The sequence below is a fragment of the Myotis myotis genome, unplaced genomic scaffold (genome assembly GCF_014108235.1).
Source record: "Myotis myotis isolate mMyoMyo1 unplaced genomic scaffold, mMyoMyo1.p scaffold_m19_p_15, whole genome shotgun sequence".
NCBI classification, from domain to species: Eukaryota; Metazoa; Chordata; class Mammalia; order Chiroptera; family Vespertilionidae; genus Myotis; species Myotis myotis.
The window spans coordinates 28,357,797-28,381,562 of record NW_023416319.1 but is presented as its reverse complement, the minus strand read 5'-3'; the positions used below and the strand labels follow the sequence as shown (position 1 = coordinate 28,381,562).

At 40.0% G+C, this 23,766-nt stretch overlaps 1 protein-coding gene across 2 annotated transcripts in view; it reads right to left on the bottom strand.

Moving 5' to 3' along the window:
* The window catches only part of PRKG1 (protein kinase cGMP-dependent 1), a 1,061,913-nt gene that overhangs the window by 193,891 nt on the left and 844,256 nt on the right, over window positions 1-23,766 (bottom strand). For both annotated transcript variants that reach the window (XM_036336760.1, XM_036336758.1), the window contains exon 6: window positions 336-413. In XM_036336760.1, the coding sequence (XP_036192653.1) occupies window positions 336-413 (78 nt within the window). The remainder of the gene's footprint in view (window positions 1-335; window positions 414-23,766) is intronic.

Sequence of the window (23,766 nt, the reverse complement as noted above, 5' to 3'; positions counted from 1 at the left end):
CTTCAGAAACTGGAAACGCTGGTATAGCTCTAGAGCAGGGGTGGGCAAACTTTTTGACTCGAGGGCCACAATGGGTTCTTAAACTGGACCGGAGGGCCGGAACAAAAGCATGGATGGAGTGTTTGTGTGAACTAATATAAATTCAAAGTAAACATCATTACATTAAAGGGTACGGTCTTTTTTTCAATAGTTTTATTCATCTCAAACGGGCCGGATCCGGCCCGCGGGCCGTAGTTTGCCCACGGCTGGTCTAGACCCTGCACCTGTGCTGCTCCCAGGGTTACTGAGGAACCCCGGGTCCCCTCCAACATCACTCTTGCTCTACCAGAGCTTACCTTTCCTTTGCTGATGATAAAGAAGGTGTCCCCTCTTGCACCTTGCCTGATGATGTATTCCCCATTTTCATAGTGGGTCTGAAAAATAGAAACAGCAACAGAAAAAAAACACATTAAGAAAGAAGTCATTCACCGAACAACCCAACCTCTTCCAATATCAGCTCCTCTAGGAGTTTTACTCAAATCTAGAACCCATCATGGTTTAAGAATAACTAATAGTCGATGAACATAATAATTGCAGAGAAGTCATTTCTATCATATTTATTTTTAAACTATTTTGTTAATGCCATTTTTCCAGATGATTACATTCATATCTTTCAATTCAATCATTTTAAGAGCTTGATGAAAATATTTTCTCCCATCAACTGAGCATGAAATAAAACAGCAGAGCTGCTAATTAAACTGGTCTCCTGTATTATTTTGTTATTCTCATTTAGCTTTAGTATTCTCCTAACGATGGCCTTTTTTTTTCCTGAGAAATTACTGTGGCATCTGAAGATCTTCATTTTGAAATCATGTTGACTTTTAGTGTGGGTTTGATGGCCCTAGTTACTTTTTAAGGCACTGCTTCATGCTTTACTGTCCTTGCTTCAGCAATTTAGATTTGGCTCTGTCAAGCAGAACGTCTTAATTTTAGGGACTAAAGTCTGGCCCAGCATCTGTGAGCTCATAAACTACCAAATGAGGAGCCAAGTAAGGCAGCAAGAAGAGGACCACTGTCCGTGTGTCAGTATTCTGACCCTGTCACAGCCACTAGGTTCATTCCCAGGTTTAAGATAATTCCTGAAATAGACAGAAGTAATTTCTTTAAGGAGAAGTGGAACAAAGTGTATTGCTGTGTCATGAGGTATAACAGGGAAATGAGAGCTGTGCCATCTGCCTTCTTCTCTGTAGCTTCGCAAGGGAGCCATATTTGGAGAAAGGAAATATTGCTTTGAGCACTCCTTAGGGAAGAGACTTTGTGGTTTGCATGTGACTTGGCTGTGATTTGTCTTTACACTTCAATACCATGTTTCTGAATACTTTAGTCTATGTACTCTTAAAATTGCCTTTCATTAATACTTGACATTGAGAATAGCCACAATTTTCTTAATATTGAAAATAACATACTACCTAATCTCTGTGTGTGTGCTTTTTGCTCAAACATAACTCATTTTCTTATAAAAAGCTTTAAAATTAGGATTATAGAACACACATTCAACTGATTTATTTCATTTAACAAGATATCTACTAGTATGTTCCATTTTCTTATCTTGCTGCTTTGAAAAGATCTGTATGACATACAGATTTGAAAAACAAATGGTGATTTCTACTTTCATTTATCAATTCAACAAACATTTCTGAGTGTCTCTGATCAGGTCTGAGGATGCAAAGATGAGTCAGACAAAAAATCTCACAGTAGCGCCGACGGGTACATCTTTCTTTGATGGCAGCAATGTTATTTAGCTGCATTGTCCAATCTGGCAGCCTCCAGCCAAATGTAGCTACTGAGCTGCTGAAATGTGGCCAATGTGACTAAGAAGCTGAGTTTTTAAGTATATTTAATTTTAACTAATTTACACTCAACTACTCATATGTGGTTAGTAGCGATTCTATCAGATAGGGCAGGTAGTAGCTAAAGTTGACAAGGGAAGAGTCTTCATCTGTAGCAGTGCCAGCCTGACCTAGCCTCTCTGTCATCTCAGTTCAGTGAAGTCAGGAGGAAGACATGTGAGTGAGAAAATTCTAGCTGAGCCCAGGCTCAGCATTAGAGTCCACATCTAAAGCCCCAAATATCTTGGGGCAGAGACAAGCCATTTCTATCACATCTGAATTCCTGACCCACGAAATCTGAGAACAAAATGGCTCTTACTCTGTGCCACTGGGTTTCGGGGTGGTTTGTTACACAGCAATAAAAAACCTCAACAGACAGAGAGGGGGCTGTGACCCAGTACTTGGCTCCTGCCTTCTCCTGGAAGCTCTGGCTTTGATTGGTTCTAGAGTTCAAGCCCATCAGCTGCTGTGGTGAAAGATGGAGTCTTGCCCATCTTTGGGGTCTCAGCTGAGACGGGAGGGAAGAGTCTGCAACCCAGCCCGGTCAGAATGTTATCCCTAGCACAGTGGGCAAAGCACTTTCATGACCCTTATCTTGTCTAAGCTTCGCAATAACCCAAGGAGAGTTTCAATATGAGACGTTGAAGCAAACACAGTGACTAACTAGCCCAAGGTCCTGTCGTCAATAAGAGGTTAAAGTGGCACTCAATGCAGGCACTTCTTTCATGTCCCACGGTGAGCTGTGGTGGAGTTAGTGAAAAATATGGGCCATTCTCCTCCACTGCCCCACCCCAGCCTGTGGCTGGAGGGGTTCGTGTGGACAATCACTAGCACCTTTTACATTGCAAAGAAGAGATGTGTCCAAGTCACCTGTCAGGGATAAACAAATAGACTGGTCCCAACTCCCTGGTTGTAAGTAAAAGAAAATCCAACCAAAACGGGAAGGTACTGAGTAACAAAACAGTTAGTGGCATCCAAAATTTCTGGATCCTGGGGTTAAATTAGACTTTGGCCTCCCTCTTGTCCTTACAAGTCTGTCTGTCACACACTAGCTTCTCATGAGGGTCCAGGGTGTGCCAAGATGACAGTGGGTTCCCCTCCTGTCCAGACCAGCTGGCTCTTTCATGACTTTAGGTCCTTCATCCCACAGAGTAGAAAGTTTAACAGGAATATCTGCAGACTGTTTATTACTTCATGGAAATTATCCAATCACCTTCTTAATATTATCTGATAGGGTTTTGTAACTTGACACCCACAACTGCTGTATCAGTTACTTGAGCATACCTACACAAGTATTCACAGTTCCTATTTCCATGCTGCATAAGCCCACAAACTCCGGGGTCCAGAGAAGAGCCTATGGAACAATGGCCAAAAGCAGCCCACCTCTGGGAAAGATAATGGTGATGGTGTTATGGGATTGTAATGACTGTGCTATCCTGAAATGTCCAATTGCACCTGAGGGGAAGATGATCACACATGCTGATGCTTCAAGAGTCTCTATAATTATGTCCCTCAAATGCCAGCAGGTTCACTGTTTTTTGAAGGTCACTTTGCAGCTCTACCAATTCTTTATTTCCAATTAAATCAAAGAAAAACATAGAATTTAGAATGGCGAGAAACCTTAGCAACTCTTAGACGTCTCCATCCTCATCTTCTCCCATTCTCACCCTCATTTATTCTGTTTTAGAAACACTGGCTCTTTCTGTGCCTTGTGCTTACCAGACCGACTCCCTCTTCAGAATTTTGCATTCAGTAGACCCTCTATCTAGCATACTCCTCCTCAAAATATTTGTCATTATCTTGTTCCCGTTATTCAGGCCTCAAAGAGACCGTTCCATTTATAATGTGCCCTCCACCCCCACTCATTTTCTAGCCTACATTTTTACAAGGTGTTTTGTTGCTGTTGTTGTTATTGTTGTATTACCAGGCTCTCCAAAGGTGTGTGATTCCACTCGACACTTTGGGTGATGACAAACAGCTGCAAACCATAGCACAACTGAGCCTCCTGTGAGAAAGGCCTATCACACCCGTCATGATTTAAAATTATACTTTTAGGTTTGCTGTCTGTGCCCGCACCCCTGTCACCTGCTGCTTAGAGGATTGAGGGCATTTTACATTTATTTCCATTGTTTCACTTAGAACAATGTCTAGCACAAACTAGGCATTCAATATATAATCTAAATTAAGGATAGATTTGGTCCAAACTCCTTTATTTTAAACTAGAGGCCCAGTGCACAAAATTCGTGCACTTGAGGGGGAGGGGTCCCACAGCCTGGCCTGCACCCTCTCGCAGTCCGGGAGCCCTCAGGGGATGTCCGACTACTGTGGAGGCAGGAGAGGCTCCCACCACCACTGCTGTGCTCACCAGCAGTGAGCCCGGCTTCTGGTTGAGCTGCAATCCCTTGTAGGAGCGCACTGACCACCAGGGGGCAGCTCCTGCGTTGAGCATCTGTCCCCTGGTTGTCAGTGTGCATCATAGCGAACAGTTGTTCTGCTGTTTGGTCAATTTGCATATTAGCCTTTTATTATATAGGATGGGAAAGTGGAGTTATAAGTGATAGATTAGAGGGATGGATAGAGAAAGAAAACTGACAGCATATCTAAATGTAAGTAATGCATCTCCCCAAGACAATAACTTGGAATAATATTTCTGAAACTTGCGAGTTAAAAAAGCCAACCTTGTTTTTGCCACTAGAAGAAAAATGGGTATAGCTTTTATTGTCCATATGTATGTATTTGTATTCTCAAAATTCAACATTAATATACATTTCTAGTTAAACTTACAATTCTGCACATACTTGCTGACATTTGACAAAAGGCATACTGCAACACTGGATATGGCTCTTAGAGGCCTTGGAAGTGGCTCCTTGGTAATATGTACAATTCATTTTCATTTTTTCAAATCAGACTCATAATTTTTATATTAAATATATTGCATTTATTTAAATTTATTGGGTGACATTGGTTAATAAGATTATATAGGTTTCAAGTGTACCATTCTATGATACATAATCTGTATATTGCATTGTGTGCCCACCACCCAAAGTCAGATCTTCTGTCATCATATATTTGACCCCCTTTATCCTTTGCTACCTCTCCACCCTCCTCTCTGGTACTCACATACTGTTGTCTGTGTCTATGAGCCTAAAAATTCCACCAAAGAACTATTAGAAATAATAAATATAGTAAAGTTGCAGGAAACAGAAATCAATGTCCAAAAATCCACTGCATTCATATATACTAACAATGAAATTTCAGAAAAAGAAATAAAAAAAAACAACAAATTCTTTTTTTAATTGCAAGAAAAGGCTAAAACACTGAGGAATAAACTTAGCAAAGGATGCAAATATACTGGATTTTAACTGGTGATTTTATTTTCAACCCCCTCATTCTAAAATAACCTGTAATTAAAGTCATTTAATATGTAAAAATTCTGAAGTATATCATTCTGAAGTAAATTACCTCCTTCATTATTTCAATCAGAAATTATACCTTTATACCTATGGATTTTTTAAAGTTTAAGGTTGGCATTATCTCTGTCTTTATTAAATCACAGAACATCTATCAATTGACACTGCCCTAACGATTACAGCACAGTGGTAATTGCTACCAATTTTAAAAATAGCTGCAATAAGTATGAACCACTTTAGTGTGCCTGAATATCTACTACATTTTTGAGGTGAAAAATAACAATTGGAACATCAGCGAGTTAAAAGCCAATATGGTCTCAAGTCATGATTCCTGCCTCATTTTTTCAGAGGACAGGTATATTTTAGAAGAAGGGTATGGCATCAGAAAGGAGAAAAATTTCTTTAAAATATTTGCATCTACCTTTCTGGAGCCCAAATCAGTGAAAATCCTCAAAGGAAATTCTTACTTCCCCTCAACAGCCCACATTTATTTCAAAGACAAGACCTCTTTGTGGAGAACAGGATCACTGACCAGCTTTATCAGTCAAAAAAACAACAACACTCTAGTTAGTAGCCACAGACAAAGTATTTCTTGGTCCAAGAATTTTCTTCTACTTGGTAAACTCTGATCATTAGACACGTCTGGGTGTAGATTATCCAGGGCTACCAAGAAAGACTGACTGACACAGTCATTATTACACCATAACATTTCACTTTTCTATCTTTGAAATCTGGGGTTTGGAATCTGAAGTTGGAGGAAAATCTATTCAGGACCCACAGATTTCAACACAGAACTAGGCCTCTACTAACCACAGACAGCAAATATCATGAGTGGGCCTTTCTCTCTCATAGAACAGAAATTATCAAGGGGACCTGTTCATTTATGAAGCATTTCCATAGGTAATATATAGCCTTTATTAGTCTACAAGTTTGATGTACTTTCCTTCCTATATTCCAAAGGAAAATTAAAACTTCCTCATATCCCCAACCACAAATTAACCAAAACACTGAAAACAAAAAAAAAAAACAAAACAGCCCAACAAATCAAAGCCTGGGACTTTTTTTTTTTCTCTTCTTTAAACCACCACCATCCTGTCCCAACCAACTGGACATCTGGCATACACATCTCTCTACTACAGATTTTTTTTTTCTATTTCAAAGCCATGGCTCACCTTTCACTCGGGACACTTTCTTAATTTATAACTAGTACTTTCCCACACCTGTTGGGCTGGACAACGACTTGGCTCCTTGGCTGCTTATACTTACCTACAAAATCCCCCTTCACCAAAACTAAATGTCAGGTCCACATAAGGGACATGCCCTTGTCAGGGGAGTCTGGTCATTGATTAATTTCAAATAGCATTTATCTGAGCTCTCTATACTGGAGACACTGCATTTGGCACTGAGGCATCAGGGATATGTGTGACGCAGCCCATAACTTGAGAGGCAGCATAGCATGTGGATTACGTATGCGGGTACTGGAGCCAGAATGCCTGGTTACAAATCCCAACTCCGCAACCCTAAACAAGTCACTTAACCCTCCTGCGCAGTTTCCTTTTCTGAAAAGTATAATTATAGCTGCATAAACAGGCTTTTGTGGGGATTAAATGAGCTAACAGTCACAAAGCATAGAGCTTGTCCCATTGTAAACAGTATATACCAGTAAATTATTTTTTTTATTACCAAAGAAAGTTTAGTGTAAGGAGATAGGATGGTACACAAATAATTTACCAAAAATAATATGTAGCTTTTCCCAGGCAGGTAGCAAGTCCCCGCTGATTGGGAAGAAGGAGCCAGGGCTTTCCAAACAGAGGGAACAGTATTTGTAACAGCACAGAGATGGTGAATGCGTGCAGTTTACAAAGAGAACAGTAGATCAGAGTGGCTGAATCTAAAAACTCACAGGATTGCAATCCATTTATTTTACTGGGTTTATTTTCAACTCTACTATCATTACTCCAGTGACCTTCAAATGCCTTGGACAACTGGAAGCTTTGTGTGTTCTTTACCGTTCTGTCCTCAATCACAGAAATTCACGGCAGTAAACTTCACTCCCCACCTTACTCCGTATTCTTATGTACATAGATCCCTAATGAATGCTGTGTGGACAAGAAATGCAAAAACACATCCTGAAGAGACAAAACAGGGAAGCTCAGCGAACATAAACACACACTTGGCCTGCTTAGACATTTCGCCAAGACAATCCCACCGGAACTGGTCCAGCCAGATGCATGTGGGAAGGAAGGATGGTTTCAAGGTCACCATAATCATTGTCTGCAGCCTAACCACGGGACCACCATGCCACTGTGAATGAGGATGCCAGTGTTAATTAGGAGCACTACAGTCACCCATGAACTGGGCCTGCCTTCCACTCCTAAGGGGCTGACTCACAGAGCCCCCCAGAGAACCTAGACATGGTAGAAACCCAGTATGAGCAGAAAGCATGGCCTTTTCGTTAAATACAGACAGCTAAGACTTCTGGATAGAGAGTCTTCCTATCACTGCCCTTCCTACCACACCTGCCCAGATCCCCAAGGTTATTTAAGACACAAGTAGCTTATACCATGAGTATGAGTTTATGGCACCACCACTGCTGAGGATCTGTGTCCATGCAGCTGTCCCTTGATGTCATATCAGCCCCTGATGAAACATGAAACACGCCTCCATGTAACCGTGTTTATCAAACTCCTTCACCATGAACTTTGCCTTCTGGTTCTGACTAGTAGGAGCTTGTGTTCTGTCGCTCACTGCCTGAACCACTGAATTTCCATCTGCTTAGAATCTGCTTTGAAGGTCTCTCCTGAGCTAACCACTTCTGTTTGAAACCAGGGATTGTTCTAGAAGTCAGTTGACCTCACTGGGTGGGATAGACATTGTGAGAAGGGAATATCAGGCAGGCCTAAGCCTCATCCTGACCAGAACTGTATGGTCACATGCCTGAGGACACCTCGACTTCAGAAAAATCCTTGCCCTAGCAAGATGTTGAGGCTGATTCTTATCCATTTCCACATCTATGACAAGGACACGATGTCCTGGGACTGTGTAAGCTTATCTTAGAAAATTAATTTCTTGTCCCAGAATATATCAAGCCAACAGCCTGGCTGAGAGACAGAATTAAGGCTTGTTTAGTGACATACAAGCAGCATTGTAAAATGTAATAAAACATAAAATACCAAATGTATTACACATAGTGAGAATAAATGTAATTTGCAAAGTTGTATGTATGTGTGAATATCTATGTGCATTCTAGGTCCCAATGTCAAATGTATTTCTCACTACACAAACATGACTTTGAAGAAATAAGTATTCTTCTTCCTTGACAAAAGTTATGACATTTTCAGAACCTCTACATGAAATCACCTTTAGACATTTTATCATTAATAAAAACACTAGTACTGGATATTTTTTCACTTTTGAATTATTTCACTTTTGAAAAGGTAAGTATAATTTGAAAAGACTGGCTCTTCCTTCATTTGGATAAGTGACACTTTGACTCAGTTCACCACTGTTTTTTCTCATCTGGCTTTCCAGTCTTCTCACCTCAGTTCTGTCCCCATCTGTCCTGCTGCAATCATTTCCATTTTTGTTCATCTAAGTATTCAATTTTCTTTTTATATATAACTTAATTTTTAATGTATGCATTTTTATTGCTTTCAGAGAGGAAGGGAGAGGGAAAGAGAGATAGAAACATCAATGATGAGAGACAATCATTAATCAGCTACCTCCTGCACAGCCCCTACTGGGGATCAAGCCAGCAACCCAGGCATGTGTACAGACTGGGAATCAGTGCTCAACCACTGAGCCACATCGGCCAGACCAAGTACTCAATTTCCTAAAAACAAACTAACACTTCTCAAAGTGAAATAAAACTGTGTGGGATTTTGGTCAACTGGGATATAGAATTCTGGTTTCCTCCTCTGAATTTCAAACATTTTTGAGGCCTTTGTGTCTTTGGTGGTCAGATCACATCATTATCCTTTAAGCCTCTTAAATAGCTTCAGAATTTAATATTCAAAGACAGCTGTTGACCCAGCGTGGCCCCCCGGACTAACTGAATTCTCACCATGAATATTAGGCAAAGGAGAGACAAACCTGAGATGAAATTCCATAAATGCTTGGGTTTTATTTGCTGTTTAACTGAGTTTTTCAATGGCATGATTTTCCAAATGGATTTTCAATTATCTGCTTTTACTTGCAGAGATATTTTATGTGAACATATTCATATAATATAATGACTAAGAGTGATGTCAAGGCAGGCACACAAAATGCCAAAAACCTTTAAAAAACTAGTTCATTTCAGATCTATTCATTTCACAACAGAAAACTGTTTATAGAGTAGACAAGCAGGCGTTCCCATTCCACATAATTACCCTATAACTCAAATTTAACAATTTGATCTATAAAGGCAATTAGCTTTGGCAGAACTGGAAAATTATTTGCCCTGATAGATAACAAAATGTGTTACAAGGAATCACACAATTCAGTATCTCAGAGTCACCATCTGAGGAATAAATATGTTCTGAAGTTTCAACTAAAATAAATATAGCCCTCAAAAAAGAAAATCAGATTAATCACAGTTTCCCATGAACTAAATAGCAAATAGAGAGAGTGGAGTGAGCCCAAAGTATGTTGAATCCACTGAATATTTTACTTCTTTAAAATAAACATTTCACGTTTCTCTTTGAGAGGACACTGCTTAGTTTAAAGGGGCAGCTGGAGTCACCGAGGACCAGAAGGAAGAGGAAGCAGAGAGACTTTAGATTACATGAAGGCGGAAGGGCTCTTAATATGTTGGTACATGCAGGTCTCACCTCATGTTATGGTTTGAGCCACTTTCCTTGGCTTTAAATCAAAAGACAACCTTCTCATAAAAGTGCCTGCTTTCCATATGCCTTAACTTGAGGCGGGAAGAAGTCTGGGTCTCTGGATCTGAGAGGTTTGCTTTATAGTCACACATCTGATTGAGGCCCCCACACCCAAAGTACTAGGCTGGCATATGGGTCTATGTATCAGTCTCAATGATACTAGCTGATTATACTAAAATTTGGAGCATTAAAAATATGCTGGATATAGATATAATATCCAGCTTCTTGTCCTGCTAGGGGGAAGCCCAGATCTTATATGGTAAATGTCAACAAGGTAATGCCACCCTGGCAACCATCCTTAGACCTTGATCAAGACCTGCCTTCCTACTGCTACCTCAATCTGCTGCACCCACAGGCCATGTCATGGGGTTTCTGCAGACATCCATCCACTGCTAAAAAGAAAAGCCATGGCCTTTGTCCTACCAACATGCAGAGGGCTTTCCCCCTATTTTGTGAAGTATGCTCAATCCAGACAGTGTTGTGAGCACAGAGTCCCAGAACATGGCTGCTATAAAGCCCTGGTGGCTAACTCACTTGCATTTAAGTATGACCACAGTGGTTGAGGCTGCCTGCCAGCAAGTTTATTTGCCTGTTTCCAGCAATGGACAAAAAGGGGTTTCAATTCAAATTCTGCTAATTCTCCTGACCACAATATAATATTTTAGAATAGCTATAAAGACTCACTTTTATACTCCAATGTTAACTCACATCATAAAAAATAACAGCTACTATTAATTGGAGACTTGCTACAACATACACAATGTTCTAAGGATATCTCAATTAGTGCAATAACTCACTGAAGCCTTATAATCTCCATTTTACCAGAATAAAATGGAAGCTTGGACAGGCTGAGTAGTTTTCCAAGGTCGCCAAGCAATTAAGCTTTAGACACAGCAGTTGAATCCAAGTTTGCTTTAGAAAGCCTGTGCTCACAGATAGACTTCGTCCTAATCCCACAGATCAATTTTTCTTGAGAGAGAGAGAGAGAGAGAGAGAGAGAGAGAGAACGAACATGTTGGCAGTAACAATCCCAGGAAAACTACTTGGGCATGAAGAGTGTGAAGTCTCAATTTTATTGCAATGTATTCAATTTTATCTTATTACAAAATGATTTCTAAACCACTGCTGCAATCCTACTACTTTGGGGCTCAAAAACTTAAATAACTGAACCTTTTCTATGGCATAACATTCAAGGTCCCTGCTGTGGAATGTAAGACCCTCGGGAATCTGGCAATGGTCTAAATAACACCACCCTCACCCCTTCCTCTACACTCCAGCCACCCCAGGGCCCTACCTGCTTCCTTCCCACTTACATGCTTTGCATCTGCTATTCCTTCAACCCCTAAAGTTCTTTCTCTCCCACCTCTACACATACAGTCCAGTTCTCTAATAAGCTCTCCCTTGATTCTCTAAGTAGAGAGACCTTATTTACCATAGAACACTTTTGTCACACAATTGCAGTGTTCCACCTTTTGTTCTTAGTCATTATTTATGTATCTATTCTATACTCAAAGGAGAACAAAGCCAACATAAATTTTGTCCTCTAACTCCAACTACAGCCATTATAATGCCTTCTGCTAAAGAAGGGGCTCAGCCTGGCTAGTGTGGCTCAGTGGTTGAGCATTGACCTATGAACCAGGAGGTCATGGTTGGATTCCTGATCAGGGCATATGAGTTGTGGGCTCAAACCCCAGAAGGGGTGGGTGTTCAGGAGGCAGCTGATTGATGATTCTCTACCATCACTGATGTTTCTATCTCTCTCTCTCCCTTCCTCTCTCTAAAATCAATAAAAAAACTTATTTTTAAAAAAGAAGGGGCTCGCCAAAAGTGTATTCAATTGCATTAATTTGACTTTGCATTCTTTTGTACTATTTTTAAAACACAAATATCCTTGACAGAGTAATACTTTCAGTGTTGGAAAATAAATCAATATTACTAACACATACTTTATAATTTACAAATAACTTTTATGTATATTAACCTGGATTATTACAAGAAGCTCTTTGGAGACTTATTAAAAACATCATTATCTCCATTTTTCAGATGAGAGATTAAAAATAATTATTTGCTTTTTCTAACATCTGCAGAATAATTATGTAGCAGCCACAATGCTAAGCACATATCTGAATTATTTTATTTCTCAAAAGCTTTAGATGGAATAGAGAAGTATTTCTTACAGATTCTTAGCAGTTTAAAAGCATCCAAAACTGCAAACTGTTTATTTCCAAGCCTGTGTCTAGAGGAAAAATTCAAAGGCAATAGCTTTGAAATAAATGTCCTCAAGAGAAAGTTTTGTTGTTTTTTTTTTCTTATTCCATTTCCCTACTTGGTTCTATGTGGATCAATGCTATTGAAGGGAATGGGCACGTTTTTGTTTGAGCTTAAATAAGGAATCTGATTTAGTAATTATTGCCTTATATGGCTATGGTCAGACACTTCCTCAGGTGGCAAGTAGAAAATAAAATGGAGATTGTAGCATAATATGCAATAATTTACCTAGCATCGGTACAGAATGATGTATCTGTCCCCAATGAGCAAAAATATCCATATAATTCCTTTTCCGATTTTAACTAATTTGGTTAAATGCACTTATACTGTAATATGCCTTTTACTATTTAAACAACATGTATGGAACACATTTGCCTTTTATGACTGACCTGGGCTCATCATTATTCACATCGATCATTGATTGTCCTGAGCCGCAGGGTGGCCATGCCCTGTGTGGGAGATGAGGCATGCAGATGAGGTGGTTTTAAATGGTCACCCCCTACCCATGACTGACCTTTTGTTAATTCTCTTATTTCTTTCCTTGCTGCCAATTGTTAGATCTGATCTCTCTCAACCTTAAGTACCAGGTCACCAGCAGCATCCCAATATGCCATGCCCCAAATTAGTTCCATTTTAATAAAGAATCGAGTAAATAAGTTCGGCACCATATTAGGAAATAGGCATACACAGATAATTAAAACATGCCTTTTATGTGTTTGCAGTCCAGACAAGGCTGGGGGCCTGGGGGAGTGAAATCAGACAATTTCAAAATAACACAGAAATGCTTTGCTAGAGGTAGTTACAGCATGAAAGGCTTGGTGGTACGGAGTTCGGAGATGACTCCCAGAAGAGTTAGTAGCTTGATGTATGAATAGGAATCAGCAAGATGAAAAGGTAGTGAGTGGGATAAGAGAGAGAAAGAAGGAATCCTCGGGTACAGGAACTAGCGTGGTTTGCACAGAGAATGACTAACTTCTCAGTATTACTAAAGACCATGGTTAGCGCCCTAACTGGTTTGGCTCAGTGGATAGAGCGTCAGCCTGTGGACTTGAGGGCCCCAGGTTTGATTCTGGTCAAGGGCATGTACCTTGGTTGCAGGCACATCCCTAGTGGGGGGCGGGGGTGGGGTGCAGGAGGCAGCTGATCGATGTTTCTCTCTCATCGATGTTTCTAACTCTCTATCCCTTTCCCTTCCTCTCTGTGAAAAATCAATAAAATATATATATTTTTTAAAAAGACCACGTGCCCTGGCTGGTTTGGATCAGTGGATGAAGCATCGGCCTGCGGACTAAAGGGTCCCAGGTTCAATTCCGGTCAAGGGCATGTACCTTGGTTGCGGGCACATCCCCAGTAGGGGGTGTGCAGGAGGCAGCTGGTCGATGTTTCTCTCTCATCGATGTTTCTGGCTCTCTATTCCTCTCCCTTCCTCTCTGTAAAAAATCAATAAAATATAAAAAAAAAGACCACGTTTAGGAAGCAAGTGGTAGAACCTGCGACGAGCGGTATAAAGGTGGCCCTTGGTGATATCTCCTTTGGCTTTATTCCATGGGTGACAGGAGCCACTGACGGGATTTAGACAAGAGTAAGGAAGAGAGCTCAGTTAGAAAGACTTGGAGCCAGACATACATAGCTTCTCAAATATTTTTTGAATACATAATTTCTCAAAAATGAATGTGATTCAATATATGATGAGAGAATATAGCTGGAAGGGTAGGTTTAATCTGGAATCATTTCTTGCAGGAGATACACACTGTCCATGTGTCCAGGAGGGAGTCTAATATCCTGTTTCTAATCATCTGTGGGCTGGGAAACCACTAGCCAACCACACAGCTTCCAAAGTAAGCTGCCCATTAATATCACCAGGGAGGTTTTAAAAGTCCTGATACCTAGGCCTTCTCCCAAATATATTAAATTACATCCCCTAGAGCTGTGCCCCAGTAATTGTTACAGTTCTCCACGTGATTCGGGATTCAGCCATGACTAAGAACTTCTCCCAAGTACTGGACTCAGATCTGAGACTAGGAAAGGGCTTTCTTTCCAGTAAAGTATATGGACTGTGACATTTTGGACTTGACGTTGCCAGCGTGTTTTGACACAGGTTGTAGTGCCTCTTGATGGCACAGCTCAACTGTTGCTTCCTCTAACAAGTTTTTTTCTAAAGGATAGAAGGGAGCTTTCCCATTTCTCTCTAATAGCACTTTGATGTTTATGGAGCTTGGTGGAAAGAAAGTTTATAGGTTGAAGCAAGAGATCACACAAGATGAAACCAAACTATATTGGAAGGAAATCCATTTATAAACATTTAAGTGCAAGGTGAAAAGGAGTCCAGTCTGTTGGTGCCAAGGCATGGAATGACTCTTCACTGTGGGATATTTATGCGCCAAGCTTTCTGATTTCACTGTGAAGAACAGAACATAACATAACAGACAAGGATATAAACTTCCAGCCTGCATATTAGCAGTTCAGTAAAAAACAAGAAACACAACCTTGGGCCACAGTTTTTTTGACAAGCTCCATAAATATTCTATCCTTAATGTCATTCACAATTCAGAGGATGCATGGTTTCAATCATGGCTCTTGCAAATAGGAAGGACTGTATACAGCACCATTTTCTTTAATCTAGAAGTTGTAACCTATATAGAGAGAGCTTTACGACAAGACAGATTAAGTCTGAAAGGCGTCTTTTTCTTTTTCAAATTTTTAGGACATATTTTAATACTATTGTTCATTTTTAAGAAGCTCTTACCAAACATAGGAAAGTGGTATTGCACCAGAATTTTGAATAGTGCAGTGGGCTTTGGTGTAGTTAAAGGAAACAGTGCTCTTAGCATTTACAATACCAAAACCAATTCTAAGCAGGCACTTAAAACTTCGCTGAAGCAAACATACTTTAGGGCAAAAATAAACTGAGCTTCGGAACAGTACGCCTGGGATCTATTTAACGCAGGCAGGAGATTATAAGCAGCCCAAAGTAAACCTTAGGCACAAGTTACACAGAACAAAGAGGTATAACCTTTTCCTTCCCCCCTGGAAGGAATGCTTAAGTGAGTGAACTGGAGTGGAGATAACAAATGAGTGTTTTTCAAAATTGTGCATCTCCAGAGGAGAAAGACCAAGGGAAAGAGACTTATCGAAGGTAATTGACTGGTTTAACTTTGCACATAGTACGCAACAAAGACACATGCACAAATCTTGTTGGAAATCAAAGGCAGTTAGGCCTGTAGGGTCCTTTTCGAAATACGTGTCCGATGAACATAATGGAATGGGTAGGCAGGAACTGTGCATATCTGTAGAGGAGGAAAGCAAAAAGCCTGCAGTTTTTGTTTTGTGTGTGTGTGTTTTTTTTTTTATAGCTTGGAGATCCAGGACGTCCAGTGATTAGCCATTTTGAGAATTATGGGGGGAGGGGAGGGTGAAGGAAGCCTCTCACTGTAAAAACAGCTGTAGGCATCCTGCTTATTTCCAGTTCTCTAAGTATAAAACCATGACAATTTCAGCGGAGTCTGTTTGACCTGGGTGCTCTGTGGATAATCTTCCACTGCCAAGCTAGGAATAGTAACCCTCCAGGAGAAACCTTTACCCATAATACAGTGTAACCATGTAACAGTCTTAGCTATAAAAAGGTTTGGATCCAGCCAAACCATTATTCATTCTTTGTTTTATGTCAGACTAGTTTAGTAAACCAGCTTCAGGGTCAACTTTTGCAAAGCAGGCGGTCACTGTCCTCGACTTTCAGTGCGAAGGTGAACTGAATCACTGCCTTCTCCTCACCCCATTCCCTCAATTGTTTCTCTCTACCTGCTTGGAAAAAGTGAGGTGAGAAATAGATACAATTTTCTGGACTGTTTAGAAAAGTGGTTCTCATCCTGTGTTGGGAATTAGAAAGAAAAGGTGGTGCTTGTAAAAAATATATTCCCCAGCCTTATCTGGAGAGTTTCAGATTAGTAGCAGCATCTACCATCTTATACATTCACTTACTAGAATGCAAGTTTTTTGCAATACGAGATCTGTAACAATTTATTACAGAAGAAAACACACACACTTGCCCCCCACCCAACTATCCGCCCCCCCCCCCCCCCACACACACACACACACAAATGCATCACATCGCGTCCCTCTGAATTGAGTTTTGCGAAACCATTTCTTTGGGTCTTTTGGTTGCAGTCACTATCATCCATCAGCTGTGCACCAATGTTAGGTAAATAGCACACTTGACCAATTATCTAGTGAATAGAGGCAAGCAGACAGCCCGCTGGAAAAATGAGGCCCTCAAAAATCGCTTTCTTCCTCAAATGCAGTTCCGTGGCATGAGTTACAGACTTAATGTCTTTTCTTACTCACAGAACCTTTCCTGGCAGACACAATCTCAAAACACTTCCTTTGATTAAGATAATTCACATACCATAAGATTGATTCGCCCTTTTAAAGTGTACAATTAAGTGGTTTTTAGATATTCACAGAATTGTGCAACCATCACCACCATCTAGTTCGAGAATATCTTTATCCCCCAAAAAGAAACTCTATACCCATTAGCAACCACTCCCTTTTCCACCTTTTCCCAGTCTTCAGCAACCAGTAACATACTTTCTCTCTCTATGGATTTGCCGAATCTACACATTTCATACCTATGGAATTATACAATATATATAGCCTTGTGTGTTTGGCTTCTTTCACTTAGCATGTTTTGTTTGTTTGTGGGGTTTTTTTGTTTGTTTGTTTGCTTGTTTTTGTTAGTCCTCATCCAAATATATTTTTCCATTGATTTTTAGAAAGAATGGAAGGGAGGAGGAGAGACATTGATGTGAAAGAGACATATCGATTGGTTGCCTCCCGCCAGCACCCAGACCGAGGCCAGGATCGTGCCCTCAACCCAGGCATGTGCCCTTGACGGGAATTGAACCTGGGACTCTTCAGTCCTCAGGCTGACACTCTATCCACTGAGCAAAACCAGCTAGGGCCACTTAGCATGCTTTTAAGGTTCATCCATACTGTATCCTGAACCAGTACCTCTCTTCTTTTTATACCAGGTGACAGGAGGATATGGATAGGATCATTTTGTTTAATACCTTCTGCCTTTGGCAAGTAATCCTTAAAGAAATTAACTGGCATCTATTTTGTTTTATTGTTGTGTGTGTCCCAATTATCAGATTTTTTAAAAATGTATTTTTATTGATTTCAGAGAGGAAGGGAGAGGGAGAGAGAGAGCTAGAAACATCAATGATAAGAGAGAATCATTGATTGGCTGCCTCCTGCATGCCCCCTACTGGGGATCGAGCCCTCAACCCAGACAATTATCAGATTTTATTGTCTAGATTATCCTTTGTTTTCCACTGGGACACTGTCCCTCACACAGTTCAGGCAATATATTTTAATAAACCAAAAACTATAGTTTTGCATAGTTTAAGTAGAAATCTAAAAGGCTGGTAATGAAAAGTGCCCCACCTCTTACCTCCCCAAATCCCTGCATCTTTACAGTAATAATTATCAACTTTTTCTAATGTTTATTCTGTAATGCATTTCCATATTCCTAAAGAACAAGTTTTTGCTATAATTTCTCAATTCTTACTTTACATATTATCTGTGAAATAAGGGAGGCAAAACAAGTATATACTCTCTGGCTCATTCATATAGAATTCTAGAAAATGCAAAGTAACCTATAGTGACAGAAACAAATGAGTGATTTCCTGGGGAGGGATGGGAGAGATAGATGATAAAATAGACCTGAGGGAATTTTTGGAGAGGATTAAATCTATTTGTCATCTTTATTATGCTTATAGCATCATGGATATATGCATATATAAAATTCACCCAAGTTTATATTTAAATATACTTAGTGTATGTGTGTTGGTATGGGGGCAGGGCATCGTACAAAATGCACAAGTAAGGACCACTTGAAAAAGATGAGTTTGGTGATACAAACAAAGTATATGTTGGGAGAAGGAAATATTTTAGCCTTAAGGCCCCAGATAGAAAACAAATGGAAGAGGAAAGACAATTATTTCACCATTGGAGAATAATAGGAGTAACTTTTGGTGGCATTATCCATGCACGCTAACTCCAGCCCTCCCCCTGACCACGGACAGTCCTTTGTGAGAAGTACAGTAGTTGGAGAGGACAATAAAAGCGCATGTAGGTGTCTGCCAAAACACCCACAGGCTCGTTAACACCAGCCGATCTATCCAGCCCAGAACCGTGCAGCATGAAAAATGCATTCAAAAAAGAAGGCCTGGATTCCTCCCTGAAGGCACAAACTTCAAGGAAAAGGCTCTTTGCGAAATTTTACTTCAGGCGATTTGGCAAACTGAGAGGGACCCAGGTCCATCCACCTACACTTAATGGACACAAACTAATCAGATTGCCACGCTGTGCTCTGGGCGGCCGGCATTGCCAGATGAAGCGCTGGCTCCTGCTTGCTACACACGGCGGAGCTGAAAGAACTGTCCGCACACCAGAACAGATTTTCATGCCTGAACCCAATACGGGGGATGTGTGTACCGTCTGGGTTAATAAATACCCTCAAAAGGGACTGACCGAAGGACAAAGACGGACCGGCTCCAGGAGCCAGAGGCTTGTTTCAGTACCACAGGCACCAAGTTGGGCTTTTCTTCCCGGGCCACTCATTATGGCTGTATTCGGATTTGAAAATATAGATTTAAAGTAATTATGGTCCCTGCTATCATGGAGTTTACCGTCAATATGCGGCTTGTGAGGAGAAAAGTCAATATTTTGAAGAGAAACATCTCAAAGATTATAGACGGAATCAATGTCTTCTTAACATTGAAGGGGCAAACCTGGAAGTAATTACACGTGAAAGTCATTTTATTGGGTGCTTGTCATGTATTAAGAACTAAATTAAACATTCCATGTACATGATCTCATTCAGCCCTCATGGTCCTATGACCCGGCCCTGTTCCTGTTATCCCCATTCTACGGATGAGAAGTCTGACTAACAGGCTGAATGCCCTCCCAGGGCCAGAGTCACACCATAAAGGAGCTGACAGTTCATGCAGGGCTCCTGCAGAGCCCATGTGGAGCACGAGGCTACAATGCAGGATTAAGAGGGAGATAGAAGGGCTGAGAAAGTACAAGGGAAGGAACAAGGAAGGCTGAAGAATGGCTTCTCCAGGCTGTCGGTAGCCCAGCCTCTCTGTGTCTCCTGTGTGTGCCCACGGCCATTGTCGCCTTGCTCAACTAGAGGACATGGCAGCTTTCTTGAAAGTGTCTCATAACCCTGACTCTGTGTCTGGTTCACATCTGGGCGCCAAGAGATTTCAGTGCCTGACTTTGGAGGGTGCTCAATAGTGTTTGCTGAAACAAAATAGCAACAGACTCATAAATACAGAGATCAGACTGGTGGTTGCCAGAGGAGTGGGGGATGGGAGGTTGGATGAAAAAGCTGAAGGGATTAAACAGTACAGATTGGTAAACAAAACCTAATGTTACCTATTAATTTTAATATTTAAGTGGAAAATACAGGGTGTTGATATTTTTATCTTGACACATTATAAATTCATCTTCTGTGCCCTCTCTGGTCATTTGTCCATTCTCACTTTGTCTATGATATCTGTACTCTCCATCACAAGCACATTATATAGAGGGTCAGATGAGTCATGGGGAAGTGCTGCATAGGGAATATAGTCAATAACATTGTCATAACTATGTAGTCAATAATATTGTCCTAACTATCTATGGTGTCAGGGAGCTACTTGAATATCAGAGGGACCACTTTGTAAAGTATATGATTGTCTAACCACTATGCTGTACACCTGAAGCTAATACAAAATAATATTGAATGTAAACTGTAATTGAAAAATAATATTTGCTGAATGACTGCATATATGTGAAAGACACACTGCTGGGGAGGCAGGAAAAGGGCAAAAAGGTTCAGGCAAGACTTAAAGCTTCTTTACCACCACCGTTCTCACATCTCTGCCCTAAGTCGTTTCCTTCATGACCTGCTTAACCATACTCCTATTTTTCTTCCACAGTTGAATACCTGGATTCACAAAGGAAAACAGAGGTTTTTTTTAAAGTGAGTTTGGACTAAAAAAGAACACACACTCAAATAAATAAATCACAAGACCTTAGCAAACTGGACCATAGGTCAATTAGGAAACCATGATGGATTATAATCGAGGAAACTCAATTCCAGGGAGGTTAAGTGACTTCTTCAAAGCGATCAGTGAATTAGTGACACAGCCAAGACCCTGTCTCCTAGAAGAGTGACAGTCCTTCACTCAGTACACCTTGAGGCTGGGCGATCAAAAAGAGGGTAATACAAGGATGGTACTGAGAAAGGAGATGGCACAGGCTTAGACCAGATGCAGGATGTAAGGAGCGATTTGATGAAGGAAATAGAGAGATGCAGAGTTGACGGTGGTAAATGAACTAATATTCATGAACAAATAGCCATTATTCCTTAAAACCACAATCCCACATTATACTGACTTCCACAACTAAAAAGCCTATTATGTTTATGCTCATAATTTTAATATGTCTTTAGCTGCATAGTGTGGGAGGGGGAAAAACAATTTTGTCAGCATACTGCAAAATGCTTCCAGGTATAATCATATATGTCAAGAAAACTGAAAAGCATGCAAGGAAAAACAAAACAAAATGTTGTTCCACATAGGGAACATCGTGAATAATATCATACTAACTATGTATAGTGCCAGTTGGGTACTAGAATTATCAGGGGATCACTCACAAATTATAAAATTGTCTAACCTCTGTGTTATACACCTGAAACTAATATAAAGTAATACTGAATGTCAACTATAATTAAAAATGAAAATAAATCTGTTGCTAATGATCTTACATATCATTTTAATATTTAAGTGCGAAAAATAGGATGTTGATATTTGTATGTTGACACAATATAAGTTCATCTTCTATGCCCTCTCTGGTCATTTGTCCATTCTCACTTTGTGGAATCTACTCTCCATCACAAGCACATTATATAGAGGATCAGGAGGGTATAAAGCAGTGAAAAGAAAAGAAACCCCCAATGATTAGGAATACAAAAACTCGGAAATATACTCTATTCTTAAGGGTTAGTCAGCCTTCACACTGGCACATTATTTTGTTGTTGCTGCTAAATAAGTCATATAGAATGGTAACTTTAAAAAAAATGACTTTAGAGAGGGAGGGAAAGAGAGAAGAGAGATATCAATTGGTTGTCTCACTTATGAGCAGGTTGTCTCCCTGCCCATACACACCCCAACCAGGGATCAAACCCACAACCCAGGTATGTGGCCTGACTACTGGAAATCAAACCTGAACCTTCGGGTGCACAGGATGATGTTCCAAGCAACTGGGCCACAGCAGCCAGGGCTGTGATGTGGTTTTCACTGAGCAGATATGTGTCAACATTTAGTATTTATTTACAGAGGGAAGGCAAAAAAGAAAATCAACAGGAAAAACAGGAGATGCAGTGTATCACATAAAACACACAATCATACAAACATAATAACGATTTAAAAACCACCATCTCAAGTGGAAACAAAAATTATCCCATCAAGTTGTGTAGAGAATGTATAAAGCTTGAGAAGTGACCTCTAAAGCAAAGACAGGTTTGAATTTTCCAAAACCAGACAAGTGCCTAGCAATTAACAGGTGTTGCAAAGAACCTGTTAATGCAATCTATCTTTAAAAAGGGTGGTTTTAAAAATGTAAATCTGAAGGGTTTTTGGGTTTTTTTTTGTCAATTAGATAATAAGTTTTTAATCCCTTAGATTAAAACTAGTCTTGAAATAATTAACCACAGGTTTAGAAAGACTAATATCCTTCGGGAGCTCTTGTGAAAAGACAGAAAGTGGGTTTATGGGTCTTCCTAATAGTTACTAGTTTACCTTCTTTCCTTTCTACCCTTTCTACTGATCATGTTAGATTCTTATCTCATGGCAGCTGCTTTCTTCCTTCTCAGAAGGAAGATACAGAGGCAACATTAAACTTATTTTATGTAACTATTTATTCCAGGCTTAAACAAATTTAAAAACATGTGCTATGAGGTAATATAAAGAATGCATATTATTTTGGTGTTAGATATGTTCATTAGCTTTGACTGCTCATCTTCATGTCACCAATAAGATAACAGTTCCAATCCCTATACTGGCAGGATAGCATTTATTATTGATACAAAGAAGGAAACACGAGAACCAACTTACGGATCTGCGTTCCCTACTCTATAGTTAGGATTCAAGGGTTTTAAGAACAAGTTCACGCTAAGTAGCGTGTGGCTGTGATGGCAAATCTGTGGTTTGGACCAATTTCCTGGTGGTGGTAGAGGTTATTCTTATTTTCTTTTGGTTGTCTAAATATCTCTTTTAGTGTTTACTTTTGCTATTCAGATATTATTAAAGATCTTCTAGTAAGGTGGAGAGTATTATATTAAAACACCACTGAACAAAGTATTTTGAAAAATAAGTGGGGGAAACAACACTCCTCATCCAGAAATTCTTAAAAAGGAGGCAAAAGTGGTAATCAAGAATGCCGATTTCATTTTTTGAGTTGCTCAATTTCAGATTCCCCTGGAGACTCTCAATCTGTTTCTTTACTGGGGTTATTGATTTCTTGGTGGTAAAGGATTTCAGTGCATCTAAATGACCAACAGCTGAAAGGCGAATTTAATTTGGTCCTCTGGCCATTATGATATTTCCTTAAACTATTTGAGCTTACTAAATAAATGGTGAGAGTATGTAGGCACGTGTATATGCATATTCTAATGCAAAAAAAGAAAAGAAAATACTACGGCATTGTTGTATAAAAGGAAGAGGCAGAAGAGAAGACAAAGGCAGAAGTTCCTGAGTTATGACCCGTTTAATCCTTCAAAGAAGCCTGATGCAGAATCAATTCTGTGTTACCCCGGAGAGCTCTAATGCCAAAGTATGCACCACACTTTTTCAATAAAATACAGTCCAGGATCGTATAAGTGCCAGTCTTTATTTCCCACCTTCTGTGTTTAGAGTTCTCTTGAGTAGCTCAAGGAGAATGCTCAGATACAGATGGAAATGTGCAATGAGTAACATTGTTGCCTTGTAGCATTAAAATACTTTTAAAAAATTGTATAGAAGAATTTGTTATCTTTTGAAATTCTGTTTATATGCTAGGACTACCTCAGTTATTTTTGAGGTCTCCAATGTTTATATGTAGTCTACCAAACATAATGCATTTTCCCTTTTGATGGCACTTAATCCTCTCCTGCTTTTTTAAGGCCTATCATAAAACAGTACAGCTAAACATGTCACATATACAGCATCCTGAGCTCTGCCATTTTATTATCTCACATAAATGCAGAGCTGCACTTCACCTGCAATTTTCTCTGAAAAAAAAAATAATAATAATGGCACGGGAGTA